This window comes from Leucoraja erinacea, chromosome 21 (assembly GCF_028641065.1).
Source record: "Leucoraja erinacea ecotype New England chromosome 21, Leri_hhj_1, whole genome shotgun sequence".
NCBI lineage: Eukaryota > Metazoa > Chordata > Chondrichthyes > Rajiformes > Rajidae > Leucoraja > Leucoraja erinaceus.
This window is the reverse complement of record NC_073397.1, coordinates 31,677,212-31,692,938: the sequence shown is the minus strand read 5'-3', so window position 1 is coordinate 31,692,938 and position 15,727 is coordinate 31,677,212. Positions and strand designations below refer to the sequence as shown.

Below are 15,727 nucleotides of genomic sequence, written 5' to 3'. Positions count from 1 at the left end.
TAACCATTGTACAAGATATTAACAATTCTTCAGAAAACCAAATAAAATAGAATTCACATCTTACTGAGACTACAAGTACATAAAATCACAAAGATGATTGGATAGGTTGATGAAGGAAAGTCTTTGGAGCGAAATTAATATAATTAGGACAGTATAGGGATCTGACAGTGGGGGCATGAGGCCTGGGCTAGATCAACCAGCGATTGTATCCGAATTGCTGATCGCATCGCTTGCTTGAGGGGACACATGGCCTACTCCTGCTCTTGTTTTCTTATGTTCTGAGGTATTGGCTCTCAATGCCAAATGTTATTCCCTCAAAGTGTATCTATACAATGCAAATGGCTCAGTTGTAATCTTGTATTGTCTTTCCACTGACTTGTTAGCTCCCAACAAAAGCTTTTCACTCATGCTCGGAAGACATGACAATAAACTAAAAAAATGCTGACAAATGATGGGTCAAATGGCCTGCTTTCATGAACTAACAATGGACTGTTATTGATAACTGGTTGCAAAGAAAAATATGAAATTGCTAAGAAAATAAGAATTGGTATCCCTGAGATGGCTGCCCGTTAAACAGATGTCATCATCACATTTACTAATATCCACATTAAGTGGTGATCAATCAATCTACTTAGCTATTTTTCTCCCCAAACTGTTGAACATAATTTTCTGTACAGGCACCATCCAACCCAAAAATCAAAGCTACACACTCAAAAATGAAAAAAAAAACGAGCGATAATTAATTTCCACTTAAATTTCCACCCAGCGATAATTCCTATTCCCTCAAAAATGTAAACGATCACAGAAATAAAATACTATTTTTAAAATGTTGATTTCGGAATAACCTTTTAAAATGCGATGACGATTTAAGTAACAATCTTTTCACAGTAACCCATTTGGGCCTGTTTTATTTTAACTGTTGAAAAGTGTTTAGTTTAAGCTTCAGTTCTGAACTTGTGTTACGTGTTGATACAGTTACCACGACAACCGGGGGGGAAAGAAATCACAAGTAACGCTGACTTGAGGCCAGCAACCCATTCAAATAAAAGCACTCAACCTAAATGAACAAAATAATAATAAAAACAACAAAACGACCCGCGATCCCAATACCATGTAACATATTTATAATTAGATTTATATATATATATTAGAACAAATAACGTCAAGGTTTTTAAATGTTGGATGTGCTGCCACTTTTAATGTCAACTGGTATTAAAATTAAAACCCAGCGACACACATTAAGGGCAGAAAGTTCACAACATGCAAGATATACATATGTGTGTGTGTGTGTATAGTGTATATATATATATATAGTGTATATATATATATATATATATATGTATGTATATAGATAGACAGACAGATACATAGATAAAGAAAAGAGAGAGGGGGGGAGAGCGAGAGAGGTACATAGATCTAAATTATAATTATTGGTATAACATATAGATAATTTATAATATATAAAATCATTATACATAAAAAAGACATTCGTGGTATTACAATGTTAGATGGGTTGCTTCTTCTAATGTAAACAGGTATTGGGGTTAAGGGCAGGAGGGGGAGGCGAACTTACCTCCATCCGCGTACTTCTCGGTGCCGTAGCCGTCCTGGAGGCCGTTGTTCCAGGTGCCCTCGTACCTGGCGCCGCTCGCTTGGCTCTGCCTGACCCCATACCTGCCCTTGAAGCCGTGCGTCCACTCGCCCCTGTAAACCCAGCGCCCCTTGGTCTCCAAGCCCAGGCCGTGCCTCTTGCCCTGAGACCAGTAGCCGCCGTAGGTGTTGCCGCTGGGCCAGGTGTAGACGCCGACTACCTCGAAGCCGTAGTTCCAGGAGCCCGAGTACTCGCCCTGGCCCTTGGGGCCGGTGCAGATACCGTGGCCGTGCGCCTTGCCGCCTTCCCATCCTCCACAGTACGCCCCTCCATCGTCGAAATCAAATCTTCCTCCACTCATGCATGAAACGCTTGTCGCAGCACAGAATCAGAAAGAAGGGGGGGGTTTACTATATACTTCTGTTTTTGAACGAATGAATCTCCCCCCAAGTGGTGAAGGTGGAAGAGAAAGGGGGTAATCGGTGCTCCCTTGCACCAGGTAGCCGAACCAGCTTCGCCTCTTCCCCCCACCGAACAGCCAGACGTCATTGGGGGAACGAGAGGCAGCTGAGTTGTCTGACCTGACCCCCCACTTCTCCACACAACCGGAATGTTATAACATACCTAACAAGGCTATCAGATCTCCCTCCGATCCAAAAATAAAATCCAATCAACAATCTTCACAAACGCTTATTTTAAAACATTACCAACAGCCCCTGCAAGAAGAGGCTGGATTAAAATTTCAAGCCGAGTTTCCAAACCTAAAAACAAAGTGAAATTCCCTTTAAAACATACGTGCTGGAAATAAAAAGCGCCGTCTTCCCTGTCAATGCATCTCATGCCTTGTACTATTGGATCAATCGTATCCTCGTAAATTCATTTAAAAATCACACTACCCTCTCATTATCGGACTGTAATCTACAAGCATGTTATTCTTAGATCGCCATATGCCATGTGATTTTCAGAAGATTGCATTGCAACCCGGTTTTGCGTTTCTATTTGGTGTTACAGAAATGTAACAAGTAAATATCATGGGAATAATTTGCACTGATGTGCCTGTTTCCCAAGCCTTCCTGTCAATTTCCCACTCTGTTTTCAGTGTGCGTGTTTTGAAATAACCATTTTCTCATTTGAAGGCATTGTGATGCAAAACACGTTGATAGGTAGTTTTCAAGCGTGGGAGACGTAGCCGGTTGTCCCGAGCAGTGGGCGAGAGGATCTTGCACTAAGACAGTCACCGCAAGGCGACCAAACATACCATGAATTAGTTTGTTACATAGAACCTCCAAGCGGGGGTAATAATTCGCTCTGGAATCAAAATATATCAGCCACCGGCTATGTCACCCACCGTCTGCTACAATTGTCATTTTTAGCATTATTGTAAAATTTCAAAGTCCGTTTACATTAAAAATAAAAATGTTTTTGCTGATATTACCATGTTTGTTTCAACCCTTCAATGGTGTATTCGGGTGCACCAGTCAGCAATGTGGCGGAGCTGTATTTTGCAGCGGTAATACATTAAAATTCACAGCATGTGGGTGCCTCGTGCATTATAGAACATGTTACCATTTATGTTACATACACATTCCCAAGACACACAAGCAGTTCACGTACTTATATTTTACTTTTGCCGCACGCGGTATTAGCTCGTTACAATTTTGTTATTATCGAGGCGAGGAACCCAGCCTGAGCACAAATGTGGACATTTTTAATGATATAGATCGCCCTTCAAAGAGCCCCCTCTCGCGAAAGGAGAAAATTGCATGCGAATTTCAGAAATACAGAGGCAAAATAAATGTTGATGCAAAGTGAAATATGATGTACGTATGTTAAAATCGCTAAGCAATTGTGAAGTTTTCCATATTAATGTGATTATAAAATTAGCTGGGTGTTTTTTTCAAAATAATTAAAATCATGCGTGGCATAACAAGCGTTTGGGAAACGACTGGCCAGGCTGTGACTGACTGATTCTGATCCGTTAGCTGCAGGTGTTTTCCAGTACAGAACCTGTGAAAATAGGTTTCCCACAGTTCTCACCTGGTAAGTTTGATGATGCTGGCAGATATGGCTATCAGGATATTGCTCAGGGTAACCAATCAGCCTTTGCAGGCTGGTGATCACCTCACAAGATTCAGATTCAGATTTAGATTCAATTTTAATTGTCATTGTCAGTGTACAGTACAGAGACAACGAAATGCAAAACACCTTTCATAAAGAAAAACACAACATGAAGAATATTGTGACTTTGAATGAACCATGCAGACTAAAACTGTAGGTGCAGAACGTCTTCATTTAGCAAAGCAGATATGCAGCGAAGCCCATTGTCATAATCCACCAGTTAGACAATTAAATATACTCTTGACTTACTCTTGACTCTTGAGACTCTCCCTGAAGTCCCTTGACTAGTTATACTTTTATTTCCTACAAAGATAATTTAATACAATTTCAATTGTTTACCTCCGTGTGTAAGAAGGAACTGCAGATGCTGGTTTACACCGAAGTTAGACAAAACTGAGGAGTAACCAGACCCGCCTGACCCACCAGTTTACCAGTATTTTGGATGTTGACAAATGGTTCAATAGAATTATACATTTACAATGGAAGCACCTTAGTTCATCCCAACTCTGATGTACCAGAGTGAGGCGTCTCTTTGTATGCTGGTCCCAGCGGAGGATCTACTGTCATCTGTTACAATCACCCTGCTCTTATAAATCTATTTTTTCCCTGTAACTCTAGCATCATTTCTAGTTGTTTCTAACTTTGTGCTATAGTGCAATATATTCTGCACTTTGTATCTTTCCCTTTACTCAACCTATCACAGTTGAATGGCCTGATGCATTTATTTATAGTATTATCTGTTTTGATTGAAGCTTTTGTTTTAGTTTAGTTTAACTAAAGTTAACTTAAACTAAACTTTAGTTAACGCATTAACTAAACTAAAACAAAAAGCTTTCGTCTGCATGCTATTCAATCAAATCAGATAATACTATGCATTAATACGTCAACCCAAACTAAACTATGATAGGTTGAGTTGTATCATTGTATCTCAATACATACAACAACAATAAACTCAAACCTAGATCTAAATATAGCAAAAAATAACCAGTCTTGAGCCTTGGTACAAAACATCTAACCTCACTATGCCTGATTAGATGCAGGCTAATTTACATAGTCCTATTGTCTGTATATTTGGTCACTGTATATGAAAATGTCTCATTGCCATGCAAGTTTCCAAAGCATATTTCTTAAGTGGCCTCTTGCTGTGAGCCAGCAGTCTGCCCTCTTCACACACCGTGCTGGGTTTTGTTTATGCAGTTGTCTTTGTGATTTCAAAACCAATTACTGTGTGTAGTTCACATTTGGAGACAGTTTGAAGTTAGTTCTGGTATTAATTTCGATTTGAATAATTTATATTTTTGACAACGGATGTTTCTCCCTAACAAAGAATCAAAGTGGCATATTTGTTTAGTAAGACACAAAGTGCTGGAGTACTCAGCAGGTCATGCAGCATCTTTGGGGGGAATGGATAAGTGATGTTTTGGGCCGGGATCCTTCTTCAGTCTGACACCCAGCACGTGTTTTGTTCATGATAGCATCCATAATTGAATGGCGGAGTAGACTCGATGAGCTGAATGGCCTACTTCTGATCCTATGATTTATGAATTTATCAGCAGTTCCTTGTGTCTGGCATATTTGTTAGGATTATGGATACACCAGGTATTAATATATTGTGTTACAACAGTTTGAGAATTGGGATTTTCCATATACAATAACAGTAAAGTGCGCAGATGGACACAATTTGCTGGAGGAACTCAGCGGGACAGGCAACATCATACAGAAATGGGTGACGTTTTGGGTCAAGACCCTTCTTTAGACTAGAGTCAGGGGAAAGGGAAACTCAGTTTTTTTCTACGGATGTGACAATACGAATAGCAGTGAAGGGACACAGCCATCATTTTATATCCTTTCGCTAACTTCATACTTCAACCAGTGGCATTGTCATGAGGAACAGTAGAATGAGGGGTGATCGTACAGAAGCGTATAAAACCATGAGGGGAATAGATAGGGTGAATGCACAGGGTGAATGCACAGATCTTTTACCCAGGTTAGTGGAATCAATAACAAAAGAACCTAGGTTTAAAATGAGAGGGGCAAGGTTTAATAGAAACCTGTGGGGCATTTTTTTCACTCAGATTGTAATAGAATGAGCTGCCAAAAGAGGTAGCTAAGGCAAGTGCAATGACAACATTTAAAATACACTTAAACAGACACATGGATAGGAAAGGTTTAGAGGGATGTGGACCCAATATGGGAAAATGGGTCTAAGTTAGATGGGGCATCTTGGTTCGCAGTAACAAGTTGTGTGAAAGGGCCTGTTTCCATGCTGTATGACTATGACTAAAACATAGACCGCAAGTAGTCAGAATTGATGGAAGTCTTCCCTTGTGGTTGTATTGATGAACGGTTGGCAGCCCTGGAACTCACTTCAATGAGTTTTGACGCAAAGCAACTTTGACCTGTAAAAATATATTGCAGGTCGCAGAACAGTGTTGCTAAATCATTTACAGTGCCCTCCATAATGATTGGGACAAAGACCCATCATTTATTTATTTGCCTCTGTACTCCACAATTTGAGATTTGTAATTAAAAAAATCATACGTGGTTAAAGTGCACATTGTCATATTTATGGTGCCCTGAAATGGGGGGACTATGTATAAACACAGCTGTAATTTCTACATGGTGAAACCAAAATGGATAAAAATGGCCTTTATTAAAATCCGACAATGTGCACTTTAAACACATGTGATTTTTTTTCTATTACAAATCTCAAATTGTGGAGTACAGAGGCAAATAAATAAAAGATGGGTCCTTGTCCCAAACATTATGGAGGGCACTGTATGTGCGATAATAAAGCTACCACCTGTGTCAAGCAATAGTTCCTTCATTTGGCCCAGTTTTCCAAAGTGCATAAATAGTCCAAGCACCACAGGTCTTTCTTCTGATCACTTCATCCTTATGCTCTTGGACTGCTTTTAAGAATTTAATGGCAAAGGCAGTATTATCTGACGACAACAAAAGGTTGTATTGTGTCTCAGGAAAACAATTCAGAGATTTCAAAAGGTTTAATGAACTGCAAGTTATCTGATCAACATAATGCACTGTGAAATAGAAACAGAACATTCAGTGCATGCTCAATAGGTTTGACAGCCTCTGTGCAGAGAGAACCAGGAACTGTCATTAATGGACTTCTTTCTTCCTGAATAAAGTTTTGCTCAACTCCAAAATAAAGTTATGCTCAATTCTAGAATGTATGCTACACAAATGAGGCACTCAGTCCCCTCCTATTTGAAAATTGCCATAGCCAGGGAAATTATTGCAGCCATAGGGTTTGCATTGCTGGAGATGATGTTTCTTCTACCTAACCCTTTTCTTTTTAATTTCTCTTTTCCCTACAATGTAAACGTGGTAATCTGTAGATGATTTTATGAACTAATCCCTTACATTGGTACCCATATCATCACAGCTGAGAAACAGAGGATTTTAACTTGAAATAAGCGTTTGTGCTTTACACTTAATAATATGTGCATTTGACACCAATATAGCCTCCAACTCTGATATGGTCACTTTAAATATTCTCAAGAGAGGTAAGAGTATTTTATTAGCATATGTCCCAAAATAAAACGATGAAACCTTACTTGCGGCAGCACAACAGATATGTAAATATGTAGAAGTCTGAAGAAGGGTTTCGGCCCGAAACGTTACCTATCTCCTTCGCTCCATAGATGATGCTGCACCCGCTGAGTGTCTCTAGCATTTTTGTGTACCTTTGTAAATATGTAGATGCTGGTTTACACTGAAAGTAGAAACAAAATGCTGGAGTAACTTAGCGGGTCACATGCAGCATCTCTTGAGAGAAGGAATGTGTGATGTTTCAGGTCGAGATCCTTCTTCAGACATGGTACTCTGATTATAATAGGAGGATTACAGTGATATAAGGGAAAATTGTACCACTAATTCTATTTCAACAATAGAAACATAGACAATAGTTGCAGGAGTAGGCCATTCGGCCCTTCGAGCCTGCACCGCCATTCAATATGGTCATGGCTGATCATCCAACTCAGTATCCTGCTTTTTTTTTCTTGTCCCCACCCACCCCCACCCCTGATCAGTCTGAAGAAGGGTTTCGGCCCGAAACGTTGCCTATTTCCTTCGCTCCATAGATGCTGCTGCACCCGCTGAGTTTCTCCAGCTTTTCTGTGTAACCTCAGTATCCTGTACCTGCCTTCTCTCCATACCCCCTGATCCCTTTAGCCACAAGGGCCACATCTAACTCTCTCTTAAATATAGCCAATGAACTGGCCTCAACTACCTCTGCGGCAGAGAATTCTACAGATTCACTACTCTCTGGGTGAAAAATGTTTTTCTCATCTCGGTCCTAAAAGACTTCCCCCTTATCCTTAAACTGTGACCTCTTGTTCTGGACTTCCCCAACATTGGAAACAATCTTCCTGATCTAGCCTGTTCAACCCCTTAAGAATTTTGTAAGTTTCTAAAAGTCTATCCAGTCTTTCTTCATAAGAAAGTCCTGACACCCCTGGAATCAGTCTGGTGAACCTTCTCTGTACTCCCTCTATGGCAAGAATGTCTTTCCTCAGATTTGGAGACCAAAACTGTACGCAATACTCCAGGTGTGGTCTCACCAAGACCCTGTACAACTGCAGTAGAACCTCCCTGCTCCTAAACTCAAATCCTTTTGCTATGAATGCTAACATACCATTCGCTTTTTTCACTGCCTGCTGCACCTGCATGCCTACTTTGAATGGCTGGTGTACCATGACACCCAGGTCTCGTTGCATCTCCCCTTTTCCTAATCAGCCACCATTCAGATAATAGTCTACATTCCTGTTTTTGCCACCAAAGTGGATAACCTCACATTTATCCACATTATACTGCATCTGATATGCATTTGCCCACTCACCCAATCTATCCAAGTCACCTTGCAGCCTCCTAGCATCCTCCTCACAGTATGCAGTAAATGGCAGGACCCTTAACAGCATTGATGTACAGAGGAATCTAGGGATCTAAGTTCATAGCTCACTGAAAGCAGCAACACAAGTAGATTGAGTGGTTAAGAAGCCATGTGGTAGGCCGGCCATCTGGGTACTCAACACAAGAATCAGGAAGTCATGTTGCATTTTTATGGAACTTTGCGTTGGCTGCATTTGCATTATTCTGTGCAATTCTGGTTGCCCCATTAAGTAAGGATGTGGAAGATTTGGAGACGATTCAGAAGAGGTTTGCCAGAATGCTGTCTAAATGAGAGGGTTGTCGCAACTTGGGGAGGTTGGCCAAATTTGGATCGTGTTTCTGCAGTGTCTGAGGCTGGCAGGTGACCCGACCCGATAGAAGTTTAGAAGATTACGCATGGCATAGTCCCTGTTTTCCAGTGTGAAGATGTCAAATAACGGAGGGCAAGCTTTAAGGTGAAAGTTTAAAGGAGATGTGCGGATCAAGTTCTTTACACAGAGGATAGTGAGTGCTCGAAACACCCTACTGGGACAGTGATAGAAGCAGATACCATAGTGGCCTTTAAAAGGCTTTTAGATAAGCACCTGGATATACAGGGGATGGAAGGATATGGATTATGCGCAGGTGGAAGGGATTAGAAACATATAAACATAGAAAAATAGGTGCAGAAGTAGGTCATTCGGCCCTTCGAGCCATCACCGCCATTCAATACGATCATGGCTGAACATCCAAAATCAGTACCCCGTTCCTGTTTTCTCCCCATATCCCTTGATTCCGTTAGCCATAAGAGCAAGAACAAAGATAATGTCCATGCAAATGGACATTCATCCCACGGGCCTTGTGTCATCCACAAATCAGACACTTTGCGGTACTGGAGTTTTGGTTCTTGAGAAAGGGACAGCCATAAAATAAGAATCTATTTTTCTTGACTTCAGATAAAATAATATAAGATTTTTATCTCAAGTGATTATTTTAATACAATATCTTGGAAGGGATTGGAAATTATTTTTGAGAATACAATAATGTTACTTAATTATTTTATACTTGGTTACTCATTTTATACACATCATTAAATTAGTTGAAAGCATATTGTTTGTGATTTTGCATCAACTGCTGTTCCAATCTAGACATTATATACATTAAAAGTTACATATCTTTTTTCTTTGCATCTGCTCTTCTTAAACAAGCTCAACAAGCTACTTGAGTAATAAAGTAAAAGGTATTTAACACAATTTAAAAAAGTTCTAAAAATATGAATGTGAATTTCTTCACCAATGTTGATGTACAAAAATGTAAAATAAATTGTGAAACTATGATGAAGCTTTTGCAATTGGTAATGGTGAGCCTATTGGGGTTTACCACGATTAAACCATTAAACAGACTGAAACTTTGGGATCAGAACTTCAGTTTAGCTGAATGGTCATGGCAATATTCTGTACATTGAAAGATTCCATCCTCCAGTGCATCCTGAACAAACTTTTTTGTCAGATATGCATGCATATCTTGAGTGACAAACCAATAGATACTGACAGAACATTCATAATCATAATAAGATCATACATACCATTAAAACTATTGTTGGAGGGATCCACTCTACCACAGATAACATGCTGCCTAAAGCTGAGTGGATGAAGCCATCAAACAGCAACTCTGGAGAAAAAGGATGGGTGACATTTCGGTTTGGGACTCTTCCTCACAGTGAAGCTTGGCTTTCAGTCTGAATTCCAAAATTTATAATTTGCCTCACCAACAAGTAAAAGGATACAGGCATTGTAATTAATGAAGTGTGTGAAATATTGGAAATTATGGAGGCCATGTTAACAAGAGAGGCGTATTTGGAAAAAAACCCAACTGTACATAGAACAGTACAGCACAGGAACGGGCCCTTCGGCCCACAATGTTTGTGCCAAATATGATGCCAAGTTAAACTGATCCCATCTACCTGTGCATGATCAATATCCCACTATTCCTTGCACTTCCTTGGGCCTATCTAAAAGCTTCTTAAACGCCACTGTCGTATCTGCCTCCACCACCACCCCTGGCAATGAATCCCAGCCCCGCATCACTCTGTGTAAATACTTGCCCTGTGCATATCCATTAAGCTTTCCCCATTTTCATCTTACAGCTACGCCCTCCAGTGTTGGACATTTCCACCCCGGGAAAAAGGTTCTGACTGCCTACGCTATCTATGCCTTGTAATTTTATATGTTTTTTACCAAGTCTCCCCTCAACCACTGACGTTCCAGTGAAAACAACCCAAGATATCCAACCTTTCATTCATCCAACCAAATATTCATTAGGTTCTCCTAAAACTCCTCTGGACCCTCACCAGCAGCAGCAGATCCTTCCTCGGATATGAGGCCCAAAACTGTTCACAATAAAGATTCACTGAGTGAGAGAATACAAGTATTGGGAGGCAAAGCTAGAACTGGGCAGATCACTAGGAAAGTTGCCTTCATGGCATGGTGAATCGTTTTGGCATATGTTAGATGAAGCATGGTTGCACTTTTGCTGGGGCATGTCCTTAATGTTAAGTGTGAACCTGTGAGCTTGTGATCGTGTTTTGAAGATTATGCATGGATGAATGAATGCCTCTCTTTGCATTTATCCATCTGCCCCATAATCTTTCTTTATCTTATACTAAACATTACTCACTTTATTCCCTTCATCATATATCTGTACATTGCGAATGGCTCAATTGTAATCATGTATTGTCTTTCCACTGGCTAGTTAACATGCAGCAAAAGCACGGTACATGTGACAAAAAACAACTCAACCTCAACTAAGCTCAACTCAAACTAAATACCCACGAGGTGAATTCCCGGGATGGCGGGAATGTCATATGTTGATAGAATGGAGCGTCTAGGCTTCTATACTCTGGAATTTAGAAGGATGAGAGGATATCGTATTGAAATATAGGATTATTGAGGGATTGGACACGCTAGAGGCAGGAAACACGTTCCTGATGTTGGGGGGGTCCAGAACCAGGGGCCACAGGTTAACAATAAGGGCTTGGCCATTTAGAACGGAGATGAGGAAAAACATTTTCACCCAGAGAATTGTGAATCTGTGGAATTCTCTGCCTCAGAAGGCAGTGGAGGCCAATTCTCTGGATGCTTTCAAGAGAGAGTTAGATAGAGCTCTTAAAGATAGCAGAGTCAAGAGATATGGTGTGAAGGCAGGAACGGGGTACTGATTGTGGATGATCAGCCATGATCACATTGAATGGTGGTGCTGGCTCGAAGGGCCGAATGGCCTTCTCCTGCACCTATTGCCTATTACCTATTGTTTAGTGTCTATTGTCTATTGAACATTCAAGACACATTCCTGACATGTTGGACACAGTAGCGCCAGAGTAGATACAGAAAATAAGTAAGTAAGTAAGTTTATTGGCCAAGTATTCACATACAAGTCAAGTCAAGTTTATTTGTCACATACACATACGAGATGTGCAGTGAAATGAAAGTGGCAATGCTCGCGGACTTTTGTGCAAAAGACAAACAACAAAACAACCAAACAAATAGTCCCTGGTGAGACACTAAGCTGGGGGGCAGTGTTAGGTGTGAGGAGGATGCTAGGAGACTGCAAGGTGACTTGGATAGGCTGGGTGAGTGGGCAAATGTTTGGCAGATGCAGTTTAATGTGGATAAATGTGAGGTTATCCATTTTGGTGGCAAAAACGGGAAAGCAGATTATTATCTAAACGGTGGCCGATTGGGAAAGGGGGAGATGCAGCGAGACCTGGGTGTCATGGTACACCAGTCATTGAAGGTAGGCATGCAGGTGCAGCAGGCAGTAAAGAAAGCGAATGGCATGTTGGCTTTCATAGCAAGAGGATTTGAGTATAGGAGCAGGGAGGTTCTACTGCAGTTGTATAGGGTCTTGGTGAGACCACACCTGGAGTATTGCGTGCAGTTTTGGTCTCCAAATCTGAGGAAGGACATTATTGCCATAGAGGGAGTGCAGAGAAGGTTCACCAGACTGATTCCTGGGATGTCAGGACTGTCTTATGAAGAAAGACTGGATAGACTTGGTTTATACTCTCTAGAGTTTAGGAGATTGAGAGGGGATCTTATAGAAACTTACAAAATTCTTAAGGGGTTGGACAGGCTAGATGCAGGAAGATTGTTTCCGATGTTGGGGAAGTCCAGGACAAGGGGTCACGGCTTAAGGATAAGGGGGAAATCCTTTAAAACCGAGATGAGGAGAACTTTTTTCACACAGAGAGTGGTGAATCTCTGGAACTCTCTGCCACAGAGGGTAGTTGAGGCCAGTTCATTGGCTATATTTAAGAGGGAGTTAGATGTGGCCCTTGTGGCCAAGGGGATCAGAGGGTATGGAGAAAAGGCAGGTACGGGATACTGAGTTGGATGATCAGCCATGATCATGTTAAATGGCGGTGCAGGCTCGAAGGGCCGAATGGCCTACTCCTGCACCTGTGTCTATGTTTCTATGTTTCCCTGGTGAGATAGGCGTTTACAGGAATATAGGAATTTGCCTTGGTGCTCCGCCCACAAGTAACAACATGACATATAGTGACAGTTACGAATGACTCAGAAAACACTAAACATTAATAATAATAAAAATATATTAATGATAAAACACCATTGATCAAGCATGTGAACCAACAAAATACCAGATCAAAGGGAGGCTACAGATGTTTGGCTGTTGAGTAGAGCAACCACTCGTGGATAAAAACAGTTTTTATGTCTATAAACTGTATTTATGATAACATCGGTATGGTTGGAAATATTTAGCTATACAGAGATTGACTTGACTCAGGCTGTTTCCTTCAGAAGAATGGAGGCAGAAGGAAATGTCAGCAGAAGTATAACATGATGAAGGATGGAGTGAAGGGGTTCCCTTTCTCATCAAGGTGAATAAATAGAAGGAGTAGGGTCAAAGGATTAGGAGAGAGATGTGAAAAAGTATTGGTGGCAGAAGACTACATCACATCTAACAAGCACCTAGAAGACCATTTAATGTGCTGCCGCCAACAAGATGATAGATCAAATGATGAAATTGATATTCATCTGTAACTTCTGTACCTTCCATTACCTCTAGTTTCCCTCCCCGCCGACGAAGGGTCTCGACTGAAAACATTGCCTATTCATTTTCTCCTGACCTATTGATTTACTCCAGCATTTTGTGTCTATTTGAGTCTCAGTTTAGTTTATTATCACGTGTACTGAGCTACAGTGAAAATCTTTTTGTTGTGTGCTATCCAGTCAGTGGAAAGACTGATTACAGAGCCATTTACGGTGGGGAGATATATGATGTGGGAATAACGTTTAGTACAAGGTAAAGCCAGCAAACTCCGATCAAGGATAGTGGGAGGGTCACCAATGAGGAAGATGGCAGTTCAGGACTGCCTACTGGTTCTGGTGGTCTGGGTAGCTCTTTTTTGAACCTCTACTGACAGGAGGCTCCTAATGGACTCTTTATGACTGACTTTGGTGCCTTCCCTCACAGTGGGAAACTTTTGATTCTGCTGTGTGGGGATGTTTTATGTTTAAATCTATCGCGTGTTGTGTTCTTTATGTTAGTGTATGGCTGTATCACATTTCACTGTGCCATCTGGCACATGTGACAAATAAATATACCGGTATCTTGTATGTCCCCTTTCTCAGCTTCAATGATAAGCTTTTTATCTGCAACTTATCTAAAGCATCAACATAATGTAATAGAAATCTACTAAACTGCACACGCCCATTGGATGTTCCAATGTGCCATGCAGTTAGTGTACGAACAGCCTATCCGAATGGTTATAAATACGCCATAATGATCACCAATTATTACTTGCCTAAATACATTCTCAGTGAACCTTAATGCCAACAGAAACGGAGCCACACACGCACACACACAGGCACGTACACGCACACACACACACACGCACACACACACACACACACACACACAGTACATATTGAACGCTAGTGTGACGGGTTGGAGGTTGCTCGGTCTCTTCCTGTTTCTGCTGCTGGGTGGGTGCTGATGCTGAGGCTGATGCTTCCCCACCTCGCTTCTCGCCCTGTTCCCTGCTATCATGGCGTCTCAGAATTCTCCTGCCTCGAACTGTAGCTGGTGGCCGATCTCAGCAATAGAAATCGACGGGAAAGACAACGAGGACGAACAAAGCTGCGCCCCGGCTCAGGAGCTGACTGGCTTCCTCCCTGACAAAAGCGAAAAAGACGGCGACAGCATCGTCTTGTATCATTGGACTCAGAGCTTCAGCTCTCAAAAGGTAAACACTGTAACAAGGGGTACATAGCAATAGGACGGGAATACCCTGGTAGCGATTTATATCTCGATTCCCCTTATTGAACACACTTACTTTGGGTTTTTTTTTAATTTATTGCCTGGAGAAAGATATTAGAAAAAGTCTACCTATTGTTTCCGACAACGTGTTCTTATAATCTGCAGATTTAGCCTTGTCGCTCTCATTATAACATATTGACTGACGCTCAGTATGTGGTGATGTGAAAGGTTTGTTCTTCAACATAATGAAAACCAATCATTGTTTTTTTTTTTGTTGTTGGGTGTTTTAGTTGAGTAAATGTAATTTTATTTGCAGGAAAACTGCAGCCATGCCCAAATATGTACGAGCACAAAAAAAACCCAACCCAGAATTGTGTAGAGAGCTCTCTATATTCACTGGAGCACCTGGACACCATGGCATTATTGCAGAATGCAGATAAAGGTTTAGTGATATCTAAGATGATCCGTGTGTGGCATTTGGATGGTTAGGCTGGTGGGACCATCAGACGGGAAAGAAAACCGTGAGAAGAAGGAGGCAGTGTAAACACATCCATACACCTCGCATTGGGAGGCAACAATGCATTGCAATTAGATTGCATTGGGCGACGTGAGATCTTCCGGTGCAGGTTGATCCTGAATGTCATTCCATTATTTTCCATGTAGTATTGACCCCTGCTATGTCGACGTCTGCACTCTGGGACGTGGACAAAGATTTCCGCCTTCCTCTCGCCTTTTTTTTTCTTGGTTGTATTTTCTTTGTGGGAAATTGTGGCGACACAAGGAACTGCAGATGCCGGTGTACCAAAAAAAAAGACACAAAGTGCTGGAGTTCTTTAATTTTAAAAACAA

The 15,727-nt window shown here is 41.2% G+C and overlaps 2 protein-coding genes across 4 annotated transcripts in view; one reads left to right on the top strand and one right to left on the bottom strand.

Annotated features, from left to right (window-relative positions):
- The window catches only part of jph2 (junctophilin 2), an 81,073-nt gene extending 78,321 nt beyond the window's left edge, over window positions 1-2,752 (bottom strand). Inside the window, exon 1 of one of the 2 annotated variants that reach the window (XM_055652536.1) lies at window positions 1,574-2,752. In XM_055652536.1, coding sequence (XP_055508511.1) covers window positions 1,574-1,952 — 379 coding nt within the window. In that variant the 5' untranslated portion in view covers window positions 1,953-2,752. The remainder of the gene's footprint in view (window positions 1-1,573) is intronic. The other variant, XM_055652534.1, reaches the window with a different exon arrangement.
- The window catches only part of gdap1l1 (ganglioside induced differentiation associated protein 1-like 1), a 58,651-nt gene that overhangs the window by 10,208 nt on the left and 32,716 nt on the right, over window positions 1-15,727 (top strand). Inside the window, exon 1 of one of the 2 annotated variants that reach the window (XM_055652537.1) lies at window positions 14,475-14,864. The exons of the other annotated variant lie outside the window; for it this stretch is intronic. Coding sequence (XP_055508512.1) covers window positions 14,667-14,864 — 198 coding nt within the window. The 5' untranslated portion in view covers window positions 14,475-14,666. Of the gene's footprint in view, window positions 1-14,474; window positions 14,865-15,727 lie in introns of those variants that run through there. 2 annotated transcript variants of the gene reach the window in all.